The sequence below is a fragment of the Triticum aestivum genome, chromosome 2D (assembly GCF_018294505.1).
Source record: "Triticum aestivum cultivar Chinese Spring chromosome 2D, IWGSC CS RefSeq v2.1, whole genome shotgun sequence".
Classification (NCBI taxonomy): Eukaryota; Viridiplantae; Streptophyta; class Magnoliopsida; order Poales; family Poaceae; genus Triticum; species Triticum aestivum.
Window position 1 is genome coordinate 614091158 of NC_057799.1, and position 20397 is coordinate 614111554.

At 47.1% G+C, this 20397-nt stretch overlaps 1 protein-coding gene across 1 annotated transcript; it reads right to left on the bottom strand.

The window, feature by feature from the left end:
* Nucleotides 1-1538: 1538 nt before the first annotated feature.
* On the bottom strand, nucleotides 1539-6396 carry LOC123054971 (cullin-3A). The gene is made up of 2 exons (XM_044478857.1): nucleotides 6043-6396; nucleotides 1539-3755 (listed from the first exon to the last, which is right to left on the bottom strand). The coding sequence occupies exons 1-2, from the start codon at nucleotides 6201-6203 to the stop codon at nucleotides 1718-1720; spliced, it is 2199 nt and encodes a 732-aa protein (XP_044334792.1). The 5' UTR covers nucleotides 6204-6396; the 3' UTR covers nucleotides 1539-1717.
* Nucleotides 6397-20397: the final 14001 nt, after the last annotated feature.

Sequence of the window (20397 nt, forward strand, 5' to 3'; positions counted from 1 at the left end):
AGCCGTAGCCTGGGCCGCGCGAACAAAGAAAGTCCGACGGCACCGGTGCGACCGATCGAGTGCATCATGGGTAATCATCACACCCCGTAAAACTAGGGATCTTACTGTTACATGTTTGGTTGGGATTCCCCCGGTATCCCGGGCGAGTTCTTCACATGCGTCAGCCCTTCTTCTCTCTCGACGACCAGCGTATCGAGGAGTGCGATGATGGGGACGGGCTGCCCTGGCCCGACGACGTCGTCGACGAGGCCCTCATCTCCTCCCTGCCCGTCCTGGACGACGCCTTCCTAGAGGCCCTCGGAGTCGACTGCTCGCCGCCGGCGCCCATGGACGTGGAAGTCGACCTGCGGGTCACCCATTGCCCGGCCGCCTGCCCCAAGACCAACTCCGGCGGTGCGTTCCCGCGCTGGGACGTGCCCACGAAACCGCGCCGCCAGCCGGCCGCCGCGCGCAAGCGGCCCTGGTCCCACCCGTCCATGTCTTTCGGAGTCCCGGCCGTCCACGAGGCGCCGGCCGCCCATGGCGGACACGGTGTCAGCGCCGACAACGCCGGGGTGTTCAGTTACGGCAGCGGCATCAAACCTGGCAAGTTGATTTACGGCGGCAGCGACATCAAACCCAGCAAGTTGAGTTTGAGTTACAGCAGCGACGGCAACGGCGGCGACTTGGGTGGCGGCCGCCGGCGGTCGGCGGGGCGGAAGCGAGAGCAGGCGCCGGAGGGCCAGGAATGCGGGCACTGCCACACGACGGAGACGCCGCAGTGGCGGAACGGGCCGGGCGGGCCGGCCACGCTGTGCAACGCGTGCGGCATCCGGTTCAGGATGGGCAGGGACAAGCTGGTGCCGGAGTACCGGCCGTCGACGAGCCCCTTCTTCCGCAGCGGCGAGCACTCCAACCGCAACAGCAAGGTGCAGAAGCTCAGGGAGAAGAAGGTGAAGGCACTCAAGCTCTACGGCGATGGCGGCGGCTCCGGTGCGCCTGGCGGCGCCATGACGCCGGCGAAGGTCGCCGGCAATGTAGATACTGGTTCAGTTCTTTAGGGTGCCCGTCAGGTCTCTTTGGGGATATTTTTTAGCATGTTTAAATCAATTTGTTAAAATCAATAGGTCGAAGAGAATGGGTCACCTTGTTCATGTAAATATTTGTAGGTGATGTTAGACCAAAGGATTAGCCCATGAATGAATTACTCGTCATTTTAGCAACTTCAATTTGGTTTATTAGCTCGATTGGGCATGAAATTGTTTATAAATCGAGTTGCAATGGGAATACCTCTCTCAAATTAGATTTCGAAAGACATCATTTACCTAAAAGTTATCACCTTCAATATGCAAAAGCAATATATGTTAAGCTACCTTAACAACCCAAGCAAGATAAGCACGTCCTAAACTGAACCACTCATCTAAGACCCTAAAATCTATCTCAAACACTACACAGAAAAAGGCAACCGGAAGCATCAGGCAACAACTGTGGCTACAACCAAACCACAAGCAAGCATCAAACCACAGAGCAACCAGCAGCAACAACCCAAGCATAAACACTGAGATATAAGATGGTTCTATATTATGTACCAAAGATGGCAGACCGGAAGTTTCCAAGCCACCACGACTCTGCAGCAGAACTACAGCCAAGATCCAAGTCAACGGTACCGACACGACATGTTTCTTGTTCATTCATGGACACTGGACGTCTAATGTTTCGACAGCAAAAGAAAATCTAATTACGCGAGATAGCGGTAGAGCTTCCTATCTACCTTGTCCCTCTCCAGGAACTCGCGCTCGATCAGGGACTCGATCCTCTTCTTGATCACCACCGGGTTGGGCAGGAAGCGCGCCTGGAGCTGCTTCGTCACCTCCGTCACTATGCTGTTGTGGTCCAGGACCCTCCTGGACTTCATGATCCTCACGATGGCTGCCTCGATCTGGGGCTTCCGGTCCTCCTCGACCCTGTGGCGGGTCTCCTGCTTCTCCGGCTCAGACTCCTTCTGTGCAACCACCGTGCCAATCTTCACCTTCACCAACTTGCTGCTGAACTTGTCATTGAAGTGGAAAGCGTCGCTGTCGGATATGTCCTTGCTCATGGGCTCCTTCCGCAGCACGTTCTTGCCCTTCACACAGGCAAGAGACTGGAGGCAGCGCTTCAGATCAACAGGTGGTATGGCTGTGTTCTGCTCAATTTCCTTGTAGGTCAAAGTATCTGTTGAGTTGAACAGCATCAGGACACACATCTGGTAAGTTGAGACATTCAGCTCATGCTTGCGGTCTCCAAATGTTGCCTTGATATCTGCATTCCCCATATTTGTCTGCCATGTCAATCTCCTGCCATTGTGCGTGCCCAGGTAATGTGCACGGAACAGCTCAGAAACACCAAGGATCTCAGGTGGAAGATTGCAGGTAGCGCATGGCTGTGTTGGCCAAGATCCAGTGGTGAGAATCTGGACAGATATTGTTGGGCCATCACTGTCACCAGAGAGATTGGCATAGAAACTTTGCATCGTATCCTGAGACGTCTTCAAATCAGTGAACATGCTTTCCAACTTTGACGTGAACTGGTAGCCACATTCTGTCTTGAGCTTCACAAGCATGTTCCTCTCAGCTTCATCAGAACTAGTTTTCCCAGATAGAAGGCGTTTTGCCAAGTGCTGCTTGTAATACTTCTCAAAAACATCTTTCTCCTGCAAGTACCTGAACAGCATCATAACCTTGTCCAGAACTGTCTCAATATCCTCTTCATTGGCAGCACCTTTCACACCTTTCCGAAGCTTGTCATCAACATACAATGATATGAACTCAGGGGAGCGGTTGTTTAAGTTGATGAAATGCTCAAATGAGGCATTCAAAGCATTCTGGAAAGTCTTTTCATTGCTGAATGAAACACTGACAATCTCATCATACTTGTCCTTCTCATTTAGAAGACGCTGGACGAAATCAACAGGGTCCCTTAATCTCTCTGGGTCAGTCACCAAAATCTTTCCAGTCTCCTTGACATGAGAAGCCATGAGAGATCTAATGGTTGAATGCCCATCAGGGACACGTTTAAACAAGTCATACATCCTGGTCAGGTCTTCATGCTTGTCATTAATGAGCATATTCACAAGACCAGAATTCTCCATAAGAAACAACCTCTGCATGTGAATCGAGAGCATCTCTTTGTCCACAACATTAGCTATCTTGTCTGCAGTTTTGGCGTCCATATACAGCGAAACACGTTCAGATTCCTCAGCAAGCCGCTTCTCGGCATTCTTCAGGTACTCACCACAGTCGCAACGCTCGATGCACTGCTGCGACTCACCACTATAGAAACTTGCAGACACCTCAAGGAATGGCCTCTCAAAGTCATCCTGGTAGACAGACGACCCCAGTTCCATCAGCATCTTGGTTGTGTTCCTCATCAAACCTCTGTTTATCATCTCACCCATCCTCTCTCTATGAATGAGTTCCAGAAGTGTGTCGACCAACCTCCCATGAATTTTGGGGGAGCGGACAACAATATCTCTCCACAGTTCTAGACCATGTTCAAAGACAGGTGTCTTTTTGCTAGATGGAATAAATGTTCTATCCATATACATCAGAATATCTCTGATCATCTGTAATGCCTTGATATGATCAGCCCACCTTCTCTGTAGCTCCTCCAAGAACAAACCACCTTGGGCAGCCTCTACTAATTTGCCCATTTCTCTAAGGTGTCCTTTCAAGTTCTCTGCCAATTTATCGTAGAGCCTCCCACCATGCTTGTGAAGAACCATGTTATATGCGGTCCTGGCCAACACAAAAGGGAGTATTACATCATGAAACTTAAATAACAATATCTGCACAAACCAATAGCAACATGACAGAACAGTAATATATGGCCTAAAAATAATATTCAGATAATAAAGCAAGTCATTCCTCAGCATACCTCAAAACAGCACAGCCACCACACATAAGCTCTAAAACACAAACACAGACTAGTCTGCACTATACTTATGGCATCTCTAGTCAATAAGCACACTAAGAAATCCCAAACCAACTCCCAAAATAAAGGCAGGAAAACACACATGCCAGCCACAATTTCTAAAACATTATATAAAGACAATTTTACAGAAAAAAAAATCATACAGTTTGTTTGTAGAAAAGTGTGAAAAGTATTTTTTTTGAAATAATCTTCAGTGAACTAAATAAAAGCAAACAAGTCCTATATATGATTTAAATTCTGAGCTATCCAGTCTTAAAAAAAAGCATCAAACAGGTCATTTATACTCTGCAATCTCATATCTCTATCTATTCCATCTTAGTTAAAGCAGACCTTGCCAATGTACAAAGGAAAAATAATGATTCTTTCATAACATAAGCAAAGCCATATGTACAGGGATGACAAAGCTAATGTAAAAAAACTTGGGGTTTACTACCACTATCCAAAAAAGCTGGGCTTTCCTGAGAATAACTAAACAACCAGGATTTCCTAAATTCAAAAGGACCACATACGCATGACTGCTATTATGGGCTAAATTCTTTCTTGTATTTCAACCATTAAACAATACATTAGCTAACTACAACATTATTACGCGGGCTAGCATGGTCACTTCAGCACCTACCTTAATTAATTCTATTGTCAAATACAGCGGTTCAAGTGCATCCAACATACCTTTTCCAGTAGATATAGCCATTACTGCTTGCAAAAATTACACCATATGTCATTATGGCAATAGTGTTTGTTAACGCCAGACAAGATCTTGGTTTCAAGATGAGAACGAAGTACTAAAACAATGTGAACAGCATTGGTACAGGTGTCTACTAGTACCCTTTTGTAACACCAATGTTTCCATGCTAGTTGTGGATGAGTTTACAGCTATTGAGTCGAAAGGTTACAGTGGCAAGTAGCACTGGTATTAAATCCTTTATAACAACACAAGGACTTTGCTCATGGAAATCATACATTAACAATCAAATTAAGTCATGTCAACCTTCAAAATACTTTTTCTCAAAGAGATCTGGAACAAAAATTAATAAGGGGCTTCCCGAAGATGAAGCGACATCAGAACCTAGAAACAAAATACTGCCACGGTAACACAGGGCAAAGTAAAGATATGGCATTTTTTTAAGATATAAAACCCATATGCACATTCTAGACAATGTATCCTAACAGCTTTCATGCCCACCCCCTCACCCCAGTTTCCAAGTAATTATCTAAAAAAAATCTCAAACGACTAAGATGACCTATTATAAACAAGTAAATTCCAATTACTTTCATCATACATAACATTTGGATACATTATGACACAGACACACTATCATAATGATTTAAGCAGAAAACTTTTTTGGTAACATTGTCTAGAATACATTGTTTATAATATGTCATATCTTTACTTTGTGGACACAAAAAATAATTATAGCATAACAGCAAAAATATTATGCTTCACACAGCCTTGCGGACACACTGGCAGGTCAAAACACGCACAAACTAATTTTCACCATAACTATGTGCTATATCCAGCGCTCCAAAACTACACCAGGGCAAGACATACCAATTTCCGACTACAGCGTGCTAAAACCCATGCAACTAATTTCTACCAAAAGTAAGCAAACTACGTCCAGACTCCAAAAATACAATCAGAGCAACACATCCCAATATCCGAACAACAAATATAAACTTAAGCAAGTCACAGCCGCGCCAGCACGGGAAAACCCCATGCAACTCAGTTTCTACTAGGATTAAGCGCGCCCTTTCAAGCCTCGGCACATCCCGATTTCTTGACAAGAAACCACAAACTCGCATACATATAGGATAACCTAATAGACACCCCGGGCCAACCAAAATCTTGGGAATTTACTGCGTATCCCCGCATCCAATCTACGGTCATACAGCAAAACCTAAGAAAAACAGGAGACACGATCGACACACTATCCAGCGACGAATCCGACCCGAATCTAGCGACGAATCCCGATCGGCGGAATCCAACACATGTACCGTCGGTCGCCGCGCCTCCCCGACCACACGTGCACCACCAAAATCAACAGCGGAAAAAAAAAAGAGGGGGGCAGGGCGGGGCAGATCGGGGTGGTCAACCTGTAGAGCTCCTCGAAGGAGAGGCCGCTGGCGTTGTGGTTGTAAATCTCGCGGATGGCGTCATCGAGCTTCTTCCACGACTTGTCGAAGAACTTGGGGTCGACCTCGACCCGGTGCTTGAAGGGCTCGATCTTGGGGATGCGCTTCCGCTGGGGATTCATCTCCGCCGCCGCCCGTGCGCCCGCGCCGCGGCTATCCGCCCTCCCTGCTGCCTAGGGTTCCGGCGAGGAGGGGAGGGGATGGGAGGTGAGGACGAGACGATGGGCCTCGGCTCGGCGGTATAGGTATTTTGTTTCGCACGCGTGCGTGTGCGCTTATATTTTTCCTTATAAGCTCGGGTTCTTTTGGGTTTTCGCCTCGGTGGATATCCCACATCCGGGCCGGGGCCGCCCCTATTTCTGGCGCTTCGGGTCACGCCGTCTCGGGTTCGTTTTCCTTTGGACCCACGTTCGTATTCCGATTGTTCACGTTTTATATTCAAACTTCACGAAACATCAACACGCCACATTGTTTTTCTTTTCACCGAGAACGGACCTAAGAGCAACTTTTTTTTTGCGGGATAAACTTCCTATCTATTCATCTTCAATCATGGTAGTATAACGAACACTAGAAATAATAAAAATTACATCCAGATCCGTAGACCACCTAGCGACGACTACAAGCACTGAAGCGAGCCGAAGGCGCGCCGCTGTCATCGCCTCTCCCTCGCCGGAGCAGGGCAAACTTTGTTGTAGTAGACAGTCGGGAAGTCGTCCTGCTAAGGCCCCGTAGAACCAACGCACCAGAACAACAACCGCCGCCGATGAAGAGTGTAGATAAGAAGGATCCAACCTGAAAACACACAAACAAAAACGAACGACGAACAGATCCGAGCAAATCCACCATAGACACACCTCCACGTGCCCACCGACGATGCTAGACGCGTCACCGGAACGGGGACTAGGCGGGGAGACCTTTATTCCATCTTCAGAGAGTCGCCGCCGTCTCACCTTCCTGAGTAGGACACAAACCATAACAAATCTTGAAAAAGGATCTAAAAACGGAGCCCTCCCACTGGCAAGGGCCGGGATCCACTCCGTCCCCACGGCCCCAAGGCCACGGTAGACGGGGCGGACCGACGCCTGCGGGAGGCAGAGAAACCCTAGTTTTTTCAATAGGCGACGGCTGGGTAAGCGTCTCGCAACGTGCAAACCTAAAAGCAACTCCAACCAGAGGATTCAAGCCGACGACGATTTTGTCCGTTTTTTATCTGTTTGGGTCGGCCCAGCGAACACTCATGTCCGCTTCCGCGTTTAGACCGACGCTTGCGCCTAACGCTGGCCCGACCCATTTTTTAGGCTGCGCGAAAAACAAAATAACGCAAACATTTTAAAAATAAAAACATTAATTAAACATTACTAGCGGCCACAAAATTCGGCAAGAGTCACGAGTCCACTTTTACATTAAGTAACGTCCATACGTACGGACTATAAGCGATAGATTCGTGCGATTCATCTATGGTAGCTCGGGCTGCTGTTGCTAAGTGTTGATTTCTCATGAAACGGAGCCAGCCATGCGTGGATATTCTTAAAAATTAGAGCAATCACCGAACATATTCAGGACTCTTTCCCCTAATTGTTGTATGCATGCATGTAGGACAAAATTGCTGATGTCAGCAGATATTTCATCAAATTTGAAAATTTAAAATATTTTGTATCTCAACCCGTCGCTTTGATTGAAAAACTGTTTTCACATAAAAGATTTGTAACAACGAGATCTTCGAAACTAGATCCCATGTTGATATGTTTCGACAACTTTTTTTTGATAAAAAGTTATCACGTGTTCTACACAAATTATCATGCATGTGGTGTATAAGTTATCATGTTGTTTACATAGAAATTATCGGGGCAAAAAAAAAAAGTTTCTCCAACCTTCTCTTCACAAGCACATGCGTGCATGTATTAGATAGAGCGACTAGCATCCGGACGGCAAGAAATTAGCAACAGATCCACATGATCGAACCCCAACTTGCTCACGCGACCTGCGAACACTAGCAATATACCAGAACGACCTCACTAATCACGCATGCAGTGCAAACTCACTCGTGTGCATATGTAAACTCCCTCTTATTGGATAATAGTTGCATGCAGAAAAAACAAAAAAACTGATGTCATCAAACATTCCATTAAAAAAAGATTCAAAACGTTTTGTAGCTTAAACCGTCGCTTCGATTGAAAAACTGTTTTCATATAAAAGATTCTTCACGACGAGACCTTTGAAATTAGATCCCACGTTGGTATGTTTCCGCGACTTTTTTTTCGGGTCAAAAGTTACCAGACACAGACTAAGTTATCATGTTTATGATACATAAGTTACCATCTTATTTACAAAGAAATTACCGGGGCATAAAAAATGGTCCTCCAATTCTCCCATATGCAAATGAACTAGAAGACCGGAAAGTTGATGTCATCCTTAATTCCCCCTTATTTTGAAACTTCAAAATGTTTTGTAGCTCAAACCTTTGGTCCGATAAAAAAATCTTTTTCACATAAAAAACATGCCGCGAAGAGGGCATCAAGACTAGATTCTATGTTGATATGTTCCCACGACTTTTATTTCAGATCAAAACTTACCACTTCTGGGCTAAGTAATTTATCACGCATGTGCTACATTTGCTACCATGTTATTTACACAAATATTGCTAGGCATAAACCTTCTAACCTTCTAATCAGCTCGGGTTAAAGTTACTGCGGTGATTGTGCATGTGTTATCACGTATCCGATGCGTATAGTACCAAAAAATTTACACGAAAGTTGTCGGGGCATGTTTTTAAACAACTCCCTCGCCAAAGTTATCAGGACCGAGGCACATAAGTTATCAGGTATGAGATGTGTGAGATACCACGCTATTCACACAAAAGGTTACCGAGGGGATATTTCATCAACCCCTCCCCCCATGCCAAAGTTATCAGACCGAGGTACACAAGTTATCAGGTCTGCGATATGTGAGTTACCATGCTATTCACATAAAAGTTTACGATGGGATATTTCATCAACCCCCCCCCCCACACACCCCATGCCAAAGTAATCAGCACCGGGGTACAATCAGGTCTGCGATATGTGAGATACCATGCTATTCACATAAAACTTAACGGTGGTACACTACTAGGGAAAACCTTATACACATAATCTTAGCAGCAGCGCGGCACAAAAAGAGGCGCTGCTGCTAATTAGTAGCAGCGCGGTTAGGGAAAGCGCGCTACTGACGTAAATTTAGCAATAGCGCGTGATGTTTAAACCGCGCCGCTACAAAAATCCACCGACAGTACACAACGACCTAAGTTTACCAGCAGCGCGGCGTCAATAAGCGCGCTACTGCTAATGGCATAGTAGTAGCGCGCTTTTTAGTCACGTCACTGCTGGTAATTTTGAAATTTTCCACACGGTTGGCCCGTTTAGCAGTAGCGCGTGATAGTAAAGCACCCACCACCTTTTTCCACCTCCCCCCTCCCCATCTCCTCTCCTCCCTTTCCCCTACCTCCCACATCCTCCCTCTCTCACTCTTCTTCTTCCTCAGTACTTGTCCCCCCATTACTCTCCCTCTTCTACCTACCTTTCTCTCTCTTCATTACTCCTAACTAACTACACCACCTCCATTAATGCATCTTCTTTCTTTTTTTCCTTCCCCCTCCACTAGTTGAAGTTGTCTCCTCCCAAATTAGCTAGCTAGGTAGATGTAGCATTTAGTTAAGTGACCTATTTGCCCCCTAACTAGATCTTTCTTTGTCAAGAAGAGCTTTGTGCACTTTTGATCTCCCTACATCATCATCCCACACCGTGTGCTCGATCTCGAGATAGAGGTGATTAAAATTTCATGCTTTTGCAAAATGGAAATATGTGTATGTGTGTGTAATATGATAATTGGGAAATATGATGGAAATTGTATGTGTGGCATGAGTTGACGCCAAATTGTGCTTTTGAGTTGCCTATGTTTTGCTGAAATGTCGATTTATTTCCGTTTTGGCGAATTCCGGGCAAACTTTAGATCTATATATGTCCTATTTTTAGGGAAGGTCATGCCGAATTTTTGTATGACTTTGATGCATGCACGCATTTTTATAATCAATTTGTTTATTACTACTGTGCAGGTGTTCATGATGGTCAGTGGAACGATGGTGGACAGGTGGTTGCGATCGGCGGTGCAGGACATGAAAGAAAATAACCTGACAGAGGTTTTATGTCCGTGTCGAAGATGCAAAGGAATAGTTTGGCTCGACCCCTATGACGAAGGTCGTGTCGAAGTGCACCTGCTCATGACTGGTTTCATGGATGGCTATACTCGGTGGATAATTGAAGATGAGGATGATGATGTTGAGGACGCCGACGGGGCAGCCAATGACGACACTGGGCAAGACGAAGGGATGATCGATAATGGCGGCGGGGAAGAGGCCAGACATGGCGGCAGAGAAGGGGCCGGACATGGTGGAGGAGAAGGGGCTGGACATGTCGGCGGAGAGAACGTGGACTCCATGCAGCAGAGTTCGACGGTACTAAGTTCAATCGTGCGCGACCCTCATGTTCAAGCACTGCTTCGCAAGGAGATGAGTACTGAGAGAGCTGCTTCTAGAGAGGAGGCTAAGCTGGAGCAACTGGTGGTAGACTCGAACACTCCATTGTATGATGGTTGCAATCCTGAGGTGACCCGCTTGAGTTTCACGCTCCAACTCCTGAAGACGAAGGCTAAAAACAAATGGACCGACACTAGCCTCGATGAGCATCTCAAGTACCTAAAGGATGTTCTTCCCGCGGGGAATCTATGTCCTACTAGTGTTGATGAGGCCAAGAAGATCGTGTGCCCTCTTGATCTGCCGCATGTTAGATACCATGCATGCATCAATGATTGCATAATTTATCGAAAGGAGCACGCGGAAAAAACAAGCTGTCCGGTGTGCAATGCTTCTCGATACAAGAAGGCCGGGAAGAAATGTCCCCAGAAAGTTGTATGGTACTTACCGATCACTCCCCGTCTCCAGCGGTATTTCGTAGATCCCAAGGAAGCAACGCTAATGCGCTGGCACGCAGAGAGGAAAAAGCCCGACGATGGAGATGATCCGAAGCTGAGACACGTCAAGGATGGAAGCCAGTGGAGAGCGTTGAACAACTTCTATCGGTATTTCGAATGTGATGCAAGGAACATCGTGCTCGGCGCGTGTACCGATGGCATGAATCCGTTTGGCAACCAGAACACCAACCATAGCACATGGCCCGTGTTTGTATGGATGTACAACCTCCCCCCTGGTTGTGCATGAAGTCGAAGTACATTCACATGAGCATGCTTATTCAAGGGCCGAAACAACCAGGAAATAATATTAATTTGTATCTGGGGCTACTTCAAGAGGAGTTAGACACATTATGGAAAACACCGGCCAAGACATGGGACGCCAGCAAAGGCGAGTATTTCTACATGAGAGCCGCGCTGATCACGACGGTGCACGACTATCTTGGTTACGGATATGTCGCAGGCCAGGCGTGCCATGGATATTGCGGATGCACGCGGTGCATGGATGATACGACGTTTCAGCAGCTAACGTCAAGGAAAGATGGCGGGTCTGGGAAAATCGTGTACATGGGGCATCGAAGATGGCTCGAACAGGACGACCCGTGGAGAAACCGTGGAGATCTATTCAATGGTCACGCTGAGCATCGAGGACCTCCACGTAAGCGGAGCGGTGCCGAAATCGATGAGCTGTTGAAAAACTGGAAGGAGTGCCCCGCGCCGGGAAAGACGATGAAAAAGGCGCCGGAGCCGCTGCTGAAGGTATGGAAGACGAGGTCTGTGTTCTAGGACTTGGAGTACTGGCACAAACTCGATACACCTCATTGCCTTGATCAAATGCACATCTGTAAGAATGTCCTTGAGAGCTTGCTCGCGACACTGATGAACATGCTGGATAAGACCAAGGATGGGCCGAAGGCAAGAAAAGACTTGCAAGATTTGAAAATCAGGGAAGATCTGCACATGCCGCCCCGTAAACAGTCAGACGAGACAGAGACGGAGACAGGGGCGCGGGAGAAGAAGGGCAAGAAAATAAAGAAAGAGGATTATTGCCCCCCTTCTTGCTTCACCTTAAGTCAGGCTGAGATCGATCAATTCTTTAAGTGCCTTACCGGAGTCAAAGTTAGTTCCGGTTACTATGGTAAGATAAGCAGATATCTAGACACGGACAAGAAAAGGTTCAGCGGGATGAAGTCCCATGACTGTCATGTGATGATGACGCAGATATTACCTGTTGCCCTTAGAGGGATAATGGACAAGCACGTCCGTGACACGCTTATTGGTCTCTGCAACCTTTTCGACGTCATCTCTCGAAAGTCGATCAGTCTGAAGCAGCTCCGAAGGCTACAGGAAGAGATCGTTGTGATACTAAATGAGCTTGAGATGTACTTCCCGCCCGCGTTCTTTGACGTGATGGTGCATCTGTGTGTCCATATTGTGGACGACATAATAGACTTGGGGCCGTCATTTCTGCACAACATGATGCCGTTTGAGAGGATGAATGGGATTATCAAAGGATTCGTTCGTAACATGTCCCGTCCGGATGGAAGCATCGTCCAGGGCTATCTGACACAAGAGTGCATCTCTTTCTGCGAGAATTTTCTATATGGCGCAGACCAGCCGCCTGATGTTAGTGTTGGTTTGCCCATTAACAAGAACGATGGGAGGCTCGAAGGAGAAGGTCAGTCCAACGGTCGCAGGGAACTGCACGTGGCATACTCAGATCGACGCAGTAACTTTGACATAGCAAACTTGGTAGTGCTACAACACCTAGACGAGGTAGATCCTTTCGTGGCACTACACAAAGAAATTATCGCAAAGAAGTATCGTGACCGGGGGGTATGCAGGATGGACGCCGAAGTTACTAGAGAGCACAACTCCACTTTCCTGCATTGGTTCAAAGAGCATATTATTGCTAATCCCCCGGAGGAGGGCTCTAAGGACGGATTGCTCATATACGCCTTAGCACATGGCCCCTCGCCCAACCTCCTAACCTATCAGGCATACGATATCAACGGATACACGTTCTACATGGAGGCCAAAGATATGGACAGTGATGATCAGAACTCAGGGGTGACAATGGAATGCATGACCGGCAGCGACAACGGTGCAACTGAAAGATTTTACGGAAGGGTCGAGGAGATCCGGGAGAGCTTGACTACTCTGGACTGCACAACACGACGATGTTCCGTGTCAGATGGGCTAAGAATGTCGAAAGAGAAAACTGGCATTTCACTACCATGACTATACCCGACGCCAAGAGCGTCGTGAACGCTATCGCAAAAAATGAGCCATGGGCACACGCTAAGCACGTGACGCAATGCTTCTTTATAACCGACCTGCGCAATCCCAGCCGTGTTGTTGTGAGGAGAGGCAAAAGGAACATCATTGGAATGGATGGAGTCGCCAACGAGGAAGACTACGATCAGTACGGCAACCCAATGAGGGAAGATGACGATGATGATGAAGTATACGTCAAAATAAGAATCAATACTACATTACCTAAGAAAAATCGTACTCCATGGAAAAGGCAAAGTCACAATGAGGGGCTCAATTATTCTTCAACGAACAAGAAGGGAAAGAAGCTGACTCAAAAACGAAAACATCAACGCTGAGGAACCGTATGTTATCGGTCAAATGATGTAATATATATATATATATGTTCCTATTTTGTATACACACTTAGCCATTATTATGCATGGGTCCAATGATGTAATATATATGTTCCTATTTTGTATACATATTTAACCGTCCAATGATGCAATATATATTGCCTTCCCTTCGTTCACTGCTCTCGGAAAAAAAAGTGAGAGAAAATAAAGGAAAAGGAAAAGGAAAAGGAAAACTGTTGGTTATAGCAGTAGCGCTTTACTGAAAAAGAGCTACAGCTAGTCAAGTTAGCAGTAGCGCTTTCTGCGCAAAACCGCTATAGCTACCTGTAATAGTAGTAGCGCTTTTTCTCTAAACGCGCTACTGCTACGTCCGCTTAACCCCAAATCCTCACTCTCTTTGCTTCATCCCGCCTCTTTCCCCCCAAATCCCCCCGGGGCCCTGCCCTCGCCGCGCCCCTGCGCTCGCCCCCGCCCTCGCCGCGCCCCTGCGCTCGCCCCCTACCCCGACCCCGGCCTCGGCTCTGGCCCCGGCGCTCGCCCCCGTCCCCGGCGCTCGCCCCCGACCCCGACGCGGCGCGCCTCCCTCTTCTGCCTCCTCCCCTCCCAACCTCGGCCGTCGTCGGGCCTGCCTCCTCGCCCCTGCACCCTCTGTAACCCCCCCAGCGCTCCTCCTCTCTCTGCTAGCTAGGGTTCTTCGGTTAATTTACTTAGGTTTTAGTTAGGGCAGTAGGTTAATTAGGTTATCTATTTAGTTATGAATTTAGCTAGTTTTTTATGAACCATTCGTTTTAAAATAGGACAGAAATTTAGGGTTAAGCAATTGTAGTTAAAAGAAAAGGCAGCATTTAAGCAATTGTCCAAATCAACATCCCTTCTTAAAGCAAATTTAGGTAGGCTGAATTTATATACAAATTTGAACTGGACATGTGATATGTGGACATGTGATGTTTTGGACATGTCATGTTTGGAATTTGGACATGTCATTTGGACATGTGATGTTTTGGACATGTCATATTTGGAAAATGATGATTATGTGCAGGGTAAATGATCCGAGTGGCCTATGTTACGCCGGAATGTTGATTCATTTCCGTTCCAGTGAATTTCAGGCACTCGATATGTCCATTTTTTAGCAAAGGTCATGCCGAAATTTTCCGTGAATTTTGGCATGATTTGTGCTAGATAGTAGGCATATCGAGTGCTGAGAGTTGCTGGGAAATGAGATTCCGGCAAACATAGATTTCTTTTTTATGTTATTTCTCAATTTTTTCATACTTTTAGAATTAAACGAGGAGACTTAATCATAGGAAACATGTCGAACAACGAAGAAACAACCGTGAAAGGTGCGGCCATGTTCCATCTCACGGGCGAGCCGCGTCGAAACCGCTGGAGGCACTATCAGGGGATCTCAGGAGACTGCACGACCATGTGCTCTCGACTGAGAAAAGCCTACTAGCCTCGAAGGATCCAGGATGTCCGACATACGCGGCTCGTGTGCCTGAGGGGAAGTGCTACGTCGACACACGGCCCGTGGAGGTGTTCTTCCTGCGGTTTGACCATATCTTTCAGATGTTTCTGACAAGGCGGCTCGATTTTACAATCGTCCGCCTTTTTGCGCTACATATGAGCTCCGTCAAGAAGAGAGAAGAAGTCTCGCAAATCTGTGTGGCGGATCCGTACTACATGCATGAGTCTTTCTTGAGTCTCGGCGACTTTGAGCGTGAAACTGCTAGGGACTACCTCCAAAACTTCATGGTACAGAATAAGGACCAGGAAATTGTCCTCCTGCCTTATCATCCAAAGTAAGTCAGTTCCGGACAACCCTTTCGTACATTTCGATCATTCCTTCTCGCTCATATGAAGAATAATTTGAGGTATCTTTTCCCCGCAGCAACGGGCGCGCTGTCCTTATCGTTCTTTACCCACGAGTCTCCCACGCTGTGTATTTCGACCCTTCCAGAGACTACGGGAAGAAGGACTACACCCACATAATGAATATTCTGGATGATGCTCTCCAAGGCTTCAGCATTAGAGGTGGCCACGTGCAGATCAGGAAACAAAGGAACAAGAAGATGGGTTTCGCGCATAAAACTAACTTCTGCTGCATCCATGTCCCAAAACCAAGCAAGAAGGATGGATTCTACATCCTCCATCTCATGATTGAGTTCAACACGGATCACCAAAAGCTTCGCATGACAAGCAGAAATGATGAACATATCCACAAGTGCCTAGACTCTCATGGAGAAGCGGATTATAAACTTAGAGATGACTTCTTTCGCATCCAAAGGGACATTGCGACGATCATCATGAAAGAAGTCGTCGATGAGAAGGGGATGTTCCACCACGGCCCTATATCGCGAGCTGACGTCCGAACTCGCATAGGCATGCAACGTCAAGACCTCACGCCGTTCAAGAAGCTAGGGTCCATCCTTGATGATATGGAAGGATGGAACTTCTAGTGATTTACGATGCCGATGATGATGATATGTGTCGGTTGAACTTGTATACTTTCTGTAGCGATGAAACTTTGTGATGTCCACGGTCCCTGCCGAACTTGCGTAACGCTACTTTGTTTGTTTGGGTACAATGACCTGCGTACCTCTAGTTAATTAGTTTGCGTAGTGTATGTTGCATCTAGTTGCTAATTAACCCTTTCTTTTTCGTGTTGCTCTAATATATTTTGTTGCATATGATTGTACATCCTCTTGATGAACATGCATCTCTAACAGGTACCTAGTTTCTTGATGGCGAGATGGCGGTGCTATGTCGTGTACAAAGGGAAGGTTCCGGGGGTGTACAACGAGTGGCCTGAGTGTCAGGCGCAAGTGAATGGGGTCTCGGGCGCCAGCCATAAAGGCTTCAAAAGCAGACAAGAAGGAGAAGCTAACTACTTGAGGTTCACGCTAGCGCGAGAGAGGACTCGTAACCGCCGCCTCATGTACTGCATAGTTCCGCTCTCACTCATAGTGATAGCTCTTCTCGCATATACCATTGTTTAGATGGATGACGTTGTAGTTGCAAGTATTCGAGACTTGCATGTATCGCTATTTTAGAGATGATGACGAGATACCACTTTGTATTGGATGATGATTATGATGAGACTATTTGTATGTATATGCTATGATTACATTTGTGGTCTCGCAGCCATTGGTATGTGTATCATGATGACATTTGTATCTGCTAAAGATTCTTGTGTAAAGCCTGTTCAAATACAAAACAAATATGCAGGAAAAAACACAAAAACTATTAAAATTAGCAGTAGCGAGTGCAGAAAAGTTAGCAGCAGTGCCACGATAGCAGTAGCGCGTCCAGGCAGCACGCGCTAGAGCTATTAGCAGGAGCGAGCTTCCACGAAGCGCACTGCTGCTACACTTGTATAGCAGTAGCGCCGGTGAGCACGCGCTACTGCTACGTGTTAGCTGTAGCGCCTTATTAGTAGCGCCGGTCCCCGCGCTACTGATACACCTAAAACCCGCGCTGCTGCTAGCCTTTTCCCTAGTAGTGGTATATTTCATCAACCCCCCCTCCCCCCACACACATACCTCATGCCAAAGTTATCAGCACCGGGGTACATAATTTATCAGGTCTGTGATGTGCGAGTTCCCATGGCAAAGTTATCAGGACCGAGGTACATAAGTTATCAGGGTCTGTGATGTGTGAGTTATCATGCTATTCACATGAAAGTTATCAGGGGATATTTTATCAATCACCCTTGCGCCCTCTCCCCGTGCTAAAGTTACTAAGACCGACGTACATAAGTTACCAGGTCTGCGATGCGTAAGGTATCATGCTATTCACACAAAAGTTACCGGGTGTATATTTCAGCAACCCACCCACCCCCCCCCCCCCCCCCCCCGCCTCCTTCAAGGTAGTGGAGAAGGCGGCCCCGTGCCTTCTTGATCACGGGCGGCAACATCTCCTTGGCGGTGAGGCGGTGGCGATGATATGGCGCGTCCATGCGGCCATACCGACTGCGTGACGAGGATGCCGCGGTGGTGCGGGGGCTAGGCCGGCTCCTCCTTCATGCGGTGTCCGATCTAGACGCTGCGGTTGTGCCGGGGTGAGGCCGGCTCCTCCATCACAGGACGGAGTGGAGACGCCGGTTGTGCTTCATAGAACAGAGTTATCGCAAAATTTACACAAAAATTAACATGATATATTTTTCCACAATTTTTTTCTGTCAAAAAAGTTATCTCATCCTTTGTGCGTAAGTTATCGAGTTGGTGGTGGGTATATTACCATTGTATTTACACAAAATGTAACCGGATGTATGTTACAACACCTTTTTTTACATGTCAAAAACTTAGCATGATGTTTATGCGTAAGTTATCATATCATCTTTGTTGTGCGTAAAATATGATGCTATTTACGCATAAGTTACCGATGAAAATCTTACGTGAACCAGAAAAATGCATTGGGTGTTCATCAAATCAAAATAAAAGTCACCAAACACATGATTTAACAAATGCAAGAGATAGGTTATTGGACCATGTAACAAACCAGCTGACTTGAGTTCAAACATACAAAAGGCTCGTAATTAGGATCCACAATTTGTTGTATGGAGAAGCACGTTGACCATTTAACTTCTATATTAAATAGCTGAAGGTCATTTAATTAGACAACTACTTAGGAAAGGACGGTTGGTTAGCTGGGCTGAAGCATTAGCCTCTTCTAGACGACCAGGGATCGAGTCCCAACCAACGCAATTTTTTTTTGTGATGCAAGGCCGCAAGCCTGTACGAGCGCTTCATCCAAAAAAGTAGTGCAGCGACGCGGGAGGGAAAGAAAATCGGGGTGACCGGGAGTCGAGGGAACTGGATCGAACACAATCGTCCGTGCCTGTCGCTAACGACCAGTCGGCAGGAATTTAGCTTTCTCGTAAGTTAAAACATTAATAAATCTAAAAATTAGGAGGAGGCGCGTTGCCCTAGGTGTCCACATCGTCATCGTTGGGGCCAGTGACGTCGATGAGCGTCGATGTCGGGCCAACCTAGGGGAACGCCGTCGCCCAGGCTGTGTCGACGTCCTCCGCCGCTGGCTGTATCGCCGACGACTGGGCTGGCCCACCGCGGGCAAGACGCTCCTCCTCCTCCATGTCGCGTTCCAACTGCTCGAGCCGCTCGCTCTTGTGGCGCTCCTCCGCCAGCTTGCGCTGCCGCCATTGCTCGGGTACGTATATGATACTTTCATTTTGCATCATGTTTCCCTACTATTATTATAGTGTTTTTAATCAATATAACACTTTGTGGAGCAATTCTAATGTGATGCGGAGCATCTTGCGGTCATCCTCATGTACACTACGACTACTCCCCAAGCCCCAAGCGGACATACGATGAGACCTTGACCTCGAGCATACGCCTATAGACACAAGGTGAACCCGCTCCTAAATGCTTCCCCTTTCCATTCGAGTGAGACATGGTTGCTACCTAAGTCAGGGATACTATGTGTGATCAGGTACATCGACCGTCCCGAAGAAGGAGTGGGAACAGCCAGCGTCAAGACTTGTGCAGAGTTTCTGCCAAGCCCGAAACTTCCGGCCACAGCCCGGAACCTCAGGCCCCCGGACCTTCCGGCCAGCCCGGAACCTCCGGCCCTCGCACTCTAGACGATGCCGGGGCGTGCCAACTCTCTGGATAGCCCGGAACATGCACGGAACCTCCGCCGCCCGGAACCTCCGGCCTGCCCGAAACTTCCGCCCCCCAGAAACCATACCAGCCCGGACCGTGCCAACTCTCTGATAAGCCCGGACTTTGTCGGAACCTGCCCGGAGCTTCCGGACCCCAGACCTTACGGCCCTGCCCGGAACTTTCGGCTCGCCTACGCGCAGTGACTCTGGACCGAGGCCCATGTACCCCTTCGCCCCCCTTGACTATATATACTCTTCTTCCACCTACGTTTTAGGGTTAGCACTTGTTTAGCTCATTTGACAGATAGAGCTGTGCTCATCCACTTGTTACCCTCTCCATGAGAGACCGAGACCTCTCCGGAGAAGATCCCCCAAGTGGATTCAAGGCCCCTTGTGGGAAGATCCCTCGCGGATTCAAGGCCTCCTCACGGAGATGAACTAGTCACCGTTTGTATCGTCCGTCGTTGACTTTGGATCGTGTATCTCTACGTGTATTCGGATCTAGCGCATGTGTAATCGAATCTTGTTGGTTTGAGTGAATCCTCTCGTGTTCCCCCTCGTGTTTTTCGCGTTCTTCGTGGGATCCGCTCCAATTATGAAAGATCGGGCATCTAGGGTTCTACCCTACATCATAATGTCTTTTCTCTCTTAATATGCAAGATTTATATGAAGAGGGAGATTACCGACAACATGAATTCTGGACCTGAAAAGGCTATGTCAGATATACCTATTTTGCACATCTCCAAATGAGCTAAAATTTCACGGAGATTTGTTTTAAAATAAAAAAAATATTGGAGAAAAGAAATACCAAAGGGGGCACCCAGGTGCCCTTCTTCTGGTATATAAACCCATTTGCCCTATAAAAAAATAAGGAGAGGACTTTCGGGATGGAGCGTGATACGTCCATTTTGCATCATGCTTTTATATCGATATATATTGCACTATGGGCTGTTATTACACATTATGTTACAATACTTATGCCTATTCTCTCTTATTTTACAAGGTTTACACGAAGAGGGAGAATGCCAACAGCTGGAATTCTGGGCTGGAAAAGGAGCAAATATTAGAGACCTATTCTGCACAACT

Coding starts and splice junctions, on each gene's coding strand:
- LOC123054971 (XM_044478857.1), bottom strand. CDS start 6,203: ATGAATCCCCAGCGGAAGCGCATCCCCAAGATCGAGCCCTTCAAGCAC. Junction 3,756..6,042: donor TCCTTCGAGGAGCTCTACAG/GTTGACCACCCC, acceptor TGTGTTGGCCAG/GACCGCATATAACATGGTTC.